Source organism: Camponotus floridanus, unplaced genomic scaffold (assembly GCF_003227725.1).
Source record: "Camponotus floridanus strain SB8 unplaced genomic scaffold, Cflo_v7.5 scaffold199, whole genome shotgun sequence".
NCBI lineage: Eukaryota > Metazoa > Arthropoda > Insecta > Hymenoptera > Formicidae > Camponotus > Camponotus floridanus.
This window is the reverse complement of record NW_020229324.1, coordinates 1-12,879: the sequence shown is the minus strand read 5'-3', so window position 1 is coordinate 12,879 and position 12,879 is coordinate 1. Positions and strand designations below refer to the sequence as shown.

General features: G+C 28.3%; 1 protein-coding gene across 1 annotated transcript; it reads right to left on the bottom strand.

The window, feature by feature from the left end:
* Positions 1–911: 911 nt before the first annotated feature.
* Positions 912–12,378, bottom strand: LOC105249871 (gustatory receptor for sugar taste 43a). Its single transcript, XM_025407956.1, has 8 exons — positions 12,326–12,378; positions 7,199–7,397; positions 4,277–4,493; positions 3,873–4,206; positions 3,688–3,798; positions 3,255–3,529; positions 1,144–1,302; positions 912–1,070 (listed from the first exon to the last, which is right to left on the bottom strand). The coding sequence occupies exons 1-8, from the start codon at positions 12,342–12,344 to the stop codon at positions 912–914; spliced, it is 1,473 nt and encodes a 490-aa protein (XP_025263741.1). The 5' UTR covers positions 12,345–12,378.
* Between the last annotated feature and the right edge of the window lie 501 nt (positions 12,379–12,879).

Genomic DNA, 12,879 nt, shown 5'->3' with positions numbered 1-12,879 from the left:
TATATTTTGGGAATAATCTCGAGCAAAAATTTCTTCGGGGAGATAGTTCTCTAAGAAATTCAGGGAGGTCCTTCAAGTTTATTCGATCAATTTTATCTGTTTCTTTAAATATCTCCACACTTAGCACAATGAGAAGTGATGTGTGGCAAATTTTTGGATAGGCTGTGATGTCGACATCTAACTTTGTTAGACGATTATACTACGGAGCAAAGTACTAAGTGCTATTAATTGTCAATTTGATTACGACGATAGCATTATTTCATTAATTAACAATCGAAATTAACGATCGGGCGAAACAAGATCGTGTTTCTTATATCACCACTCTATGTATGAGAATTAGGATATTAATTGTCATTATCGCACGCGTCTGTCGATCGGATCCAAACCCATATTTTATCCTACATCGCGCGATATCTTTTTTATCATTAAACTTATCTGTTGACGAAAAAAATTATTCGTCATTGTATTAATGAATATTATGTTTAATTGAGGAATTGAGTCGCATTAAAGATGTTATATATTTCGTGTGCGCTCTATTGATTTTATCATTTTTAAGTCTCTGATATCGCATTTGAAATCTGCATCTTTGTGTATTGCAAATTCAATTATCCGTATTATACTTTATTATACTACGGGTTATGAACTTGAATGCAGTTGGGATTGCAGTTGCGAATTGACATATCAGTCTACAAACTGCTTTACTCTGATTGGTCGATCTATAACTGTAAACCATAACTACAACCGCAACCGAGTCTACAACGTAATATAATACGGGCTTTGAGACTTGATTCTTTCAATCATGGATATTTTAGAAATAAATGCGTGAGCGACATCTATTAAATTTTAAGAAGTTTTATCATTATAGATTCGAGAACATAAAAAGAATGAAGAGAAGCATATCTTATCTTAATTTATGGACCCCATCTTCCCGCTGTGATATTGTGAAGTGTCGTCGCGTTTCTCAGAATTTGCGTGGCATTCTTCAATATATTATCGAAACTGCCCTTTGTATCGTCATCTTTTTGGAATTGTATGAGTATTACAAGATATGTTGTGACTGCACCAGCAATCTAAAAATATATTATTTTGTTATTTTTTCACCTCCAAAATTGGCAACAAAAAGGAAAGATAAAAGTTATTTACTGAGGTTACGAGAGTACGATCCAAAGTGAAGAGTCCACACGCTGAAAACTCCAAAGGACGGTGCAGAAGCTGAAGTGAAAAAATTTCTAGTTGTTTTATACCTTCTCTGTCGTGATCCACGGATAGTAATTGGCTTACCAAAACCGCTGTTTTTTTCGCCTAAAGATAACCGTACAATTAACGGAATCGCAATATAAAATAATTATTAATCCGCAGGTCCACAAGAAAGCATTCTAATTATTATTTTCAAGAAATAGGAAACGATTTATGATTTTAATCTTTCTGAGTTTTTTGTATCTGTTTTTATTTTTATCAATATTGCTAATAAAAAGTAAAGGCAATAGAACCAATGACGCTGAAAGTAGTGCGTGGGAGAAATTATCAATTATCGACAAATGTTTCGACCTTATTCAAGATCCTTTTCAATGTCAAACAATCAACATATGTATTATGTCTAGAATTATTTAGAAATTTAATCAACTAAAAAACAAAAAGTCAATGTAATAAACTTTAGATTTGAAAGGAGCTGGTATCCCTTACGAAAAAAATACTCTAATATTAAGTATAAACACTCAATATTGAAAATATATTCTCCAAATTGGGAGTATACACTCAAATATTGTATACACCGAAGATTGAGTATTCTCAGTAAGCAAAATGTTAGCAAGTTGACAGCAGATTGGAAGCAAATTCGATTAGAATCTCACACCAGAACCGTAGTTATCTGTATCTGCATTAAGCTTTTGTCTGTTAATAAACGGCGGCAGAAACCAACCAGAATCTGTGAGATTTGATGTCAGATTTCCAGCAGAAACCAAGCAGAATCTGTGCATGCAACTTGATGGCAAATTAACAGCAGAAACTGAACAAGATTTGCGCTTACTTTTATTAATATTATGTAAATGCAACAAAATTGATTATTACAGGTGCTAAATAAGAATATTCCCAAACAGCATCAACTGTTAATAGAATAAGTCTAAAGTCTGACTTCAGAGTCAGACTGAATGTCAACTTAATGTCGACTAACAGTCGACAAATGACTCGACTATAGTCGACAGTCAATCAGTTAATAAGTCGACTTAGGCCCAGTTTCACAACTTATTCTAACCGAAGTTTAGCTCGTTAAAGAAGGATTTACGTTCAATCGCAGGTGATTAATCTTTTTTTAATTCCATCATATATGTATCTATATACAGAACATTAAATCGATCAAGTTTTTAAAAAATAACATTAAAATAAAAATTGAATAGTTAATGACATGACATTAAATTGCCTGAAAATTGACTTATAATCGCCATAAAGTTAACTTCTAAGGCCCAATTTCACAATTTACTTTAATTAAAGTTTAACTTGTTAAAGAAGGATTTACATTGCATTCAATGTCCGATGTATGACGTCCGATTGGATACAATGGATTTTTTGATTACTTGAGCCAAGTCTCTAATTATTAAATAAAAAAAATTCTAATTATATAATATTGTTATATATAATACAATTAGAGAATAATGAAATTAAATCAACCAAGTCTTTGAAAATGAATAAATTTGATTAAATGAAATTAAATAAATTTTTAAATAATTTTAGACATAATACATATGTTTGATTATTTGACTTTAAAAAGGACTGAAATGAGGTCTATCGATAGATCTTTTTGCTTATAATTTGCATTTTTTAACATTTAAATTTACATTCTCCAATTGTTATGCAATATAATTGATAATTTCTTTCACTCACTACTTTCAGCGTCATTGATTCTATCGTTTTTTCTTTTTACTAGCGATTTATAACAAAAATGAAACTTTTATTACTGGATTTATTATAGATTTTTATCAATATGTTAATAAAAAAACTTAGCTCTAGATCTTGATCCTGATATATAGTAAGATCAAGATTATTGAAGAGTTTCCAATTATCAACATTAATTTTTTTACCTTATAGTAAATTATTGTACATTTATAATATTGTAATTTCAATAGTTTAAGTTAATAAATATTAACATATATATATATATATATATATATATATATGTGTATGTATATATATATATATATATATATATATATATATAAATGTTAATTTATTAATTATTTAAATTAAATCATTACATATACCTGCATTAAAGTAGCATATGCGGGCTCTACTATCACGAGTAATGTCCAAATGTGAAAGATACACCACAATCCTTCTACTATAACGAATAACGTTTCACGTATTGGATCAGCATCCATTAGCAAAGCGTATGGTGTGATGATCAGATGTATTAGACAGGCAATTGTAATTACGAGTACAATGACGCCATAAGCAGTATTTATAAGTGACACTGTGTCACACAGTGTCGCGTGTACTGTCGCCAATTGGGATATGCTGTCTGCAAAACTTCTGCCATCTAAAAAATGATTTTGCTACAGTTTTAGTTATATATATTTGTTATTTTCTAATATATTTAACATTTATTCTTTTTTGCTATTATTCATATTGTAGTGTTTATTACAAACGTAATTAGCTTTTATCAGATTTTTTAAAGAGTGAAAGTTAAAATCGTACCATTTGCAACAATGGAATCCATGAGCTTCGATTTACGAAACATTCGAGTATTTCCTATTATTTCTTGCCGGATGTATGTAATGAATTGTTCTTGATCTCGAAAGTCGCCAGCTAAGGAATTTGTATATCGATTTAAAAGTATTTTAAAAATTTAAAAATGATTAGTGATGTTTAAAATAACCTACCTAATCCAAGATCCTTTCTGAATTGATTTGTGATTTTACTGCTGTTAAGGATATTTTCAAGAGTCTTGTTAATTCTAAAGAACCGTTGGCCCACATTGTACACGATGATGGCATATTGAATTTCCATCATAATAATAGTTATGTACATAAAATACAGAGGTAGATAATTAAACGGCCCTTTGTTGTCCAGTTTCTTATTTAACTTCAGCCTGTAATTCCACGAGCAGACATCGAGACATGAGACTATGATGCAATAGGAAAGGCTGCAAAACGTTAACAGGATGGTGTGCCATCGCAGCTTCTTCGGCGAGAGGATTCCCAGCTTCTCATCGCACTTAAGATGAATGAATCGATAAATTCGAATGCGATAATCTCTGTGATAAAAATAATTAAACGAGACTTACATCGATCAATTTATCGATGATAGTTTGCACCTGTTGCCAGTGCATAATTGAACCGATGACGGAGACAATCATGAGACTCATTATTCCCAACCCATCGCTTGCGGTGAAAATTATCGCGTTCCGCGAAGTAAGTCTGGTGCTATTCTCCCATCCACGTCTGAGATCGCGCCAGAAACCCCAAATTAGAGCACTTATCAGGCACGCCATTAAGCATAAACTGCGATATATTATTTTAATTATATTTTGATGTAACATATTATACAGATATTACTTATATATTAAAATTAATTTAGTAATTTATTAACCTCCAAACTTTATATATATTGTTTTATACTCGGATGAAAAAAAAATAAGGTTCCCTGTTTTTATTCTTTATAATACATTTTTATTTATGTACAAATTGGTCTTATTCTGTTAAAATAAAAGCTAATAATTACGTTTTAATATAGTTTTCAAGAAGATGCACTTGTTTCATCTTAACACGAGTTTGAAGATTCTTGAACAAAATTTTGTACTGCTGTATCATCAAAGAGACTTTTCCGAAGAAAGAGGTCTAAACTTCGTTTTAGAAAAACCTCTTTCTCGTGAATTTTTTTCAGGATAATATCAGATCATACTCTGCATCAAATTCTTGTCATCACTTTATTCGAATATTTTACTGGAATATTCTTCCTCAAACTTGAATTTGGTTATTTCCAATTTTTATTTGTTTAGATGTTTAAAGAACATCTTGAGGAAACACAATGTTGCAGTACAGAATACCATTCAAGAATGGCTTAAACGTTAACGCATTTTTACCGAGAGATAAGTTTCAAATTTGTGCCAATTAAAGTAAAATAATTTCATCAATTTTTTCAAAAATTATATTGAAAAATAATCATTGTATATTTTAATACAATAAATTTAATTTGTGCATAAGTGATAAATAATAATTGTAATAAAACAGGAAACCTTACTTTTTGATTCGCTCTAGTATTTAATAGTCTAGTATAATAGTCACTTCTTCTCTCTTAAACGTTTAAGTGGGAAACTATTTGTTTACTGTCTATTTGAAGTACAAAGTCTTCAATGTTTCTCTATAAACATATACATAGTATTTATTTGAAAATTTCCATTTTATTTATTTTGCAGTTAAGCAAAAAATGCCAAAAAAAGATCGTTTTTGTTTTCAAGGAGAATGTACAGTGTGTTTCATAAACATACAGCTCAATACGGGTTGCCTGCTCATAGGAGCGTAAGAAAAATAAAAAAAACTTAAACTTAATATAACTCTTAACATTATATCAATAATCCTCATATATATATATGATTGCAATAATATTATAATATTATAACAATAATATTAATAATATTATAATAATAATGTTAATAATAATATAATTATAATATTATAATATTATTGCAATCATATGAAGATGAGGATTATTGATGTATAATGTTAAAAGTTATATTATAATAATAATAATATTATAATATTATAAACATTCTTTTAAATATATACTTTCAAATATTCATGTCACAAGTTCACTATTCTGTGCAATTTAATTTTTTCTTATAACAGCTTATTACGCGTTGATAACGTGATAACTAGTATACTTCGTCGAAAATATACGCGAGTGATCTGTTTTACCTGCATTATCGATCTTGCGCTTCTATGAGAAGGCAACCCATCGTAGAGCTGTATCGTTGAGCTGTATGATAACAAAACACCCTGTACATATAAATGTAATAAATTCAACGGAATGCCGCTTTAGTCCTGTCAGGGGATCTCTATAGCTTTATTCCTGTAGCTTCCTTAAAAAATCTATTACAATAAAGATCAAATGGCACATCATTTTAAAAGTTTTTTTCTATATAACAGTTATTTTTATTTAAATACATATTTTCCAAGAAATAGTATTTAGAAGGGTTAGGTACAAAATAATTTGAAATAAAATTTAGAATACAATTTATTTACTTTGGGATTTTATTATAACAAATGTTAAAAATGTTTTTTATTGTTTTTTAAGTAACAATAAAACCGAGTTTCAAACTAAACGAACATTTTGAAAGACATCCGTTGGAAGGAATAGCTTTATACATATTTCTTTATACGATCATTTAATATAAATCGTTATATTTTTCTATAAAGTTTTATAAACAGTAGATTTTAAATGCCTTTACAGAAAAAAATTCAGGTGAGTTAAAAATCGATAGTTTTTTTTTATTCATCTTCTCTCCAATCCATTTTTGTAGGAATTTTGTGTAGCTGAATAGTTACTTCTACTCTTATCAAGAATGGCTTAGTTCATGGAAGGGATACAATATATTCTTTAGATGTATACTTTTGACGGGTTCTAGAATAGTTTTATTGTGTATGAGGACAATTAAAAATTGTAAAAAATATTGTTATCTATAATTATTATATATATAATTGTTATATAAAATTTCATTGAAAAATATGAATAATTTGGTAAAGAATTATACAGAAATATATAACTACTTTAGCAGATATTTTCTAAAACATATTTATTTAGAATTTTTGGAATCATCTTTATTATGTCAAATATGATTTCTCAGAAAATATTCAAATTAAAAAATTAAAAAAAAACAAACATGATTGTAAAGAAAATCACAAGAAATTTTAAAATGATGTACTCACTTAACCTTTATTGTCATTTAAGCTTTTTGAAAAGCAACAACGATGAAGAAGATGAAAGACAACATCATTGAATTTATCGTATCGATATTCTCTTGGAGAAAATAGCTCCTTTTCGTATATTTTACAAAAATTAGTTACAAAATAAACAAGGTGACAATTTTTCCAAATAAATCACTGTATACACACACACACACACACATATATATTTATATTAAAACGTTTAATTAAATTTGATTTTTATCTACATTGGGATATAAATCGATTTGATGGTTCATTGTCACCTGTAACTGCTATCGATGATGCTCAATCGGCCTTGATACCTGCCAGATACGTGTCGGACAAATCTTATTGGAAATACACCGGACACTTTGCTGATATAATAAATTGGAAATAAGGCTTGGTATAGATCACTGTTTGCCGACTTGTTATTACTCGTCACATTAGGATTTGCCACGTCATCGTCCAGGTTTGAAGGCTTGTCTATATACATTTATTCCAGATTATCGATTTAAATTGTCGACACTCACGATTATACATACACACACAGACATATATATATATATATATATATATATATGTATATATATATATATAATGGTCTTGGACACCCTGTATGTATGTGTGTGTGTGTGTGTATAAATATATACATACAGAGTGTCTTAGACCACTCGCACATCCCTTTTAAAATGAAAATAAATTATTTTTATAAAAAATCGCGAACAATTTTTAAGTAAATCCGGTACGCTCTAATAATTATATTTTCAACTTTTGATGCTGACCGGAAATGCGCCATCCGGAAGTTGAATTTTTTTAAAGGAATATGGTACTTTTATTACAGATTCGAATTGTACGTGAAAAAATAAGAAACTTTTGTATCGAACGTTTTTCCTAAAAAGGCCTTTGTTGATCTTAACATTTGAAGATGATTATTTCATCACAATTACTTTCAAGGTCAATTTTAAAATAATAAAATGTACCATGTTCCCCTAAAAAAATTCACCTTCCGATCCGGATGATGTATTGCCGGTCGGAATTAAAAGTTGAAAATATCGCTATTTGATAGAGCTTACCCGATTTACTTAAAAATTGTTCGCGGTTTTTGATAAAAGCCATTTATTTTCATTTTAAAAGAGGTGTACGGATGGTCTGAAACATCCATTATACAGGGTGGGAAAAAAGTATGGAAACAAACAATTAGTTCCGAAATTATTCATTTTTCGACAAAATGTCTTAGACATAATTTTTATGGTATGAAAAGATGTATTATGTGGCATAGACAGCATGACCTTGAAATGACCCCTACGAGCTGCATACAAATAACGTAAAAAATTTCAAATGGAACTCGTCAGTTTTTGTTACAGATTCTTGTAGCTGATGTCAAAACGTTTACAAAACACTGCATATGAGCCCCATTCCCTTAAAAACACTCCCAGTTACGAAACAATTGTGATAATTCGTATCTTCTACTTTTGGCTTATCCTTTACGGAATCTGTTTCATTAAATCGTTGAATTGTCTTAGCAACGGTAGATCTTACTATGCCCGGTTGTCCGATTCGAAAAGTTTCATTAAACAAAACTGTAACTTCATCGTGAGTTCTTTCATTCTCACCCCAACCACGCATCATCAACAGCGATATTCGATCTCGTTCTGTTAATCGGGCCATCGTGAAAATAACATTTGAAATTACAGAAATGAAAATCAGTAACAATTCCTATGATAGAAAACGACAAAAATAGCAAATTTTCAAAACACAATATCCGAAACTTGTATACCAATTGACACTACTTTTTTAAGGATAAAATAAATGATAATAATAAATAAGGTAGCGATGATCAAGAAATCAAAAAAATTCTATGAATACTCATAGACAGTGTATCATATGACAACAGGTACAATTACATGTTATTAGTGGACGCAACTGAACGTCATGATGCGAAATCAGTAAGCAATGTCAATGTGCATACAAATTGTTTGTATCACAATTGTTTCGTAACTGAGAGTGTTTTTAAGGGAATGGGGCTCATATGCAGTGTTTTGTAAACGTTTCGACATCAGCTACAAGAATCTGTAACAAAAACTGACGAGTTCCATTTGAAATTTTTTACGTTATTTGTATGCAGCTCGTAAGGGTCATTTCAAGGTCATGCCGTCTATGCCACATAATACATCTTTTCATACCATAAAAATTATGTCTAAGACATTTTGTCGAAAAATGAATAGTTTCGGAAATAATTGTTTGCTTCCATACTTTTTCCCCACCCTGTATATATATATATATATATATATATATATATATATATATATATATATACTTATCATATTAAACAAATATAATACAACAAGATTCTTCACGCAACATGATTGTCAAAATTTGTATGTAACATGTTTCATAATTCTTACAAATTCTTACAAACTTTTATATTTGTGCCGCATTTTTTAATACATTTTTAAATAGTGATTTTATTTTATTTTTGATAAATATAATTGATTAAATATAATATTTCAAAAATATTTAGATATATATTTAGATACCAATGGAATATATCTGACACGATTTTGCCAATTTCAATGCCAAAGATCATAATCTTGATCAAATATTTCAAAATCATCAAATTCGATAAAATTATTTATTTTTTTTAAATGATTACAACAATCATTTTTATACCTATCATAAAACGGATCTGTAACGTTACATTTTTTCTGTAACTATAAAGGCCATCGCACATAAGCATCGAAAATTATGCCACCATTTTATATATAGACTTACTTAACATATTATAAGCATAAGTATGATGCTCATTGATCCATATGGTTTTATGATATGCATATGCAGCTATGCAATTTTATGTGCGATAGTCCTAATGGTAACAAATTGTCACATACATTAGTTACTTTTTTTAGTAACAATAACGAATTTATGTTATTTTTCATATTTTGAACATATTTATGACATCGACAAATATTTTATGTATTCAATCTTCAATCATCATATATATACCGATATTCATATAATAAATTCGGATGATGCAAGGAATATTTATACAAGGAAAAAAATAAATATTAAAAAGAATAAAAATAATTTTTAAAAAAGCCGGTTGTGGCTCTCAAATATGTAAGTAAAATGAATAGTGTTTTTTGTAGATTTTGACCTTCTGAATATGATAAAACTATTAAAAAATTTGTAGGGCTTAGGAATATTCTGAAAATTAAACAAGAATATGATGTATTTATAGAAATTTGGACGAGCTATTATAAAACGAATTCGTGTGTGAGTTGTTAGAAGAGAAGAGCGAGAAAGAAGGTATGTTTTGTGTTTGTATATAAGAGAAGTAACTGAATGCGAGAGGAAGAGATTTAGGGAATAAATTAAGATGAAAGGACTACAAAAACCCAATGTAAAATGAGTAGGAAGACGTGTTTGGAGTAGAATGTTAAAGAGTGAAATAGAGAAGATTATTTCTGTATGTCTAATTATCTAAACTGAATCATTTTACAATGCTTCTATAAATCAATTTAACTGTCCATTATATAATCTTATTATTATGTCATATAACAAAAAGATTAAGTTGATTTAACTCTCATTAAATCTTTTGCTACTTTTAATTCATTCTCCATTTAGATTCGTTTCTTTTCGAGCCCGGAATTGTAACAAAAAGGTGATATGTCGATCTTATTTTTTTTTTTTTTTTTAATTTTCTTTATATATTGATCATGCCTTTAATTGGGAGGATGTGCAGATTTTAGATCGTGAACCATTTTTGAGTAAGAGATTAATTTCTGAAATACTATATATAAAAAGGCAAAAAATGGTTTAAATTTGCAAACGGACACTGAACGCTTACCCGAAATTTATTTAACTATTGTAAACAACTTGTCAAAGATTTAACTTAGTTTTCTATCATAACAGGTCTGCGACTTTGCTATGTGTACATTTTTATATCCTTTAACTCACTTTACCGTTTATAAATTAGTCACATCTATCTGTTAAAGACTAGTCGTTCTTTGTCTTTGGAGATGTGGACTTGTTTCCATTTGTCTCCTAGACTCGCCATTATCTTCGATGTCTGGAAGCATCGTCAAGATAATGAGATATCGAGACATTTAATATTACTTTGGACGGCATCCTATTTTATCGATTCAGATATGTAACACCTTTGTTATATTTTTACCACATCATCACATTTGCGCTGAAGATGACCCAAAAATAGAGTCGAAACGTTCGCTATTCTTTCGTATAATTTTATTTTTATTTTTTATTATTTTTTTTATATTTGTTTTATGCCTTTATTTGTTTTTATATTTGTTTTATGCCTTTGTTTGTATAATAAATAAATAAATATGTCATAACATCGACGCTCGACTCGTATTGCTATTGAAATTAATTTGTTAATTTTATATGTTCGAATCTTATACCTCTATTATTTATTTTTTATTATTGTTTATATTTTATATTTTAATGGATTTTTTATTTAATTTACTTTTTACTTATTTTAATTTCAATTTTATTTATTTTTATTTTATATTTTATTGAATTCTATTTTTTGAATTTTAACACTTTTTTCTATTTGTTTTTACATTTTGATTAAAAAATCAATTAACTTATTAGGCAGTGTGTTTGAAATCAAAACTCACGTGGATATGTTTTGTGATAGCTTCATACATCGCCTGAATTTCAATAAATACACTATGTATTTACTCAATTGTCAAATGTTCTTTAAATCCATGAATTTTTTGATTGTTTTATTATATTGATGATATCAAAATTTATAAAAAACACTACACTTCTTCTTATTTACATTTTTGAAAGACAAAATTGCCTTCTTCTTAACATCCTCTTTTAACATATATTTTGTGATTTAATTCTATGTATTAATCTAAATATAATGGTCCTTATAGTTTCATGCATTTTAAGAACAAATAAGTGTAAATTATCATATTAAATTTGTAAATATAAAATTAAAAGTACAAAAAGAATATAATTTTGTGTTGTGTGACTGTATTTATAAATTTAATAAAATTCAAAATTTATTTGCTTTTAGGTTTTAAGACTTTTCTTCTAAATTTTTATAGTTTTGCAAATTTAAAATAAAAAATTTATTGCTCTTATTAATATTTCAATAAAAAATTACAAAAAGTACAAAAAGTAAGGTTTTTATTCAAAAAAATTTTTTTACTTTTATCTCGTTTCAGTATTAAAATGAAAAAAGGGAGAAAGAATCGTTATTTTAAATAGTGATAACTAATTACTTTTAAAAATCAATAACTAATAATAATAACTAGCTTTAACTCAATAACGGTTAGTTATCTAGTTATTTTTAAAAAGTAACTTTCCATTCTTTGATTTCATATCAAATAAATTTCAAATTTTATCTAAAATGATGTAAAATTAAAGATATATCATCTTACTGTTTGTCTTATTTGTCATTTGTCCATTATCCAAATCGTTCCATTGCACATGCATTTTTCGGACATGAGGGTAGTTTCGTTGATGATATTCATAGACGCGCAAAATAATTCGCAAGCTGTATTGAATAGACTCCTACGAGCACATGTAATAATTAAATTTACTACTTGTTAAATCTTTACTTTAAAATTTTATTATTAGTATTAAAATGAAATATAAAGTGAGTGTACAAACTGTATGTATGTAACATTTAATGTTAGTATGAAATGAAATGTAAAATGTATGTATATTTGCAAAAAAAAAAATAAGAGCTAATATGTGTGTAAATTTTACCTTTTCATCACATTCAGCGGAAGAAATGAAGACACAAGATCTTTACAAAATACCGTTCCTTCGCGCAGAATATACTTTAATAAGATCATCGCACTTTTGTCAATTGCATCATTGATTACTGGAAAATCTATCTTTTTGCGAGATTTATCGAAAATTTACGAGAATTTGAGGCGTAACCCGCGGCAACTCACGGAATGAAATGCGACGCAGCTGAAATTCTCTC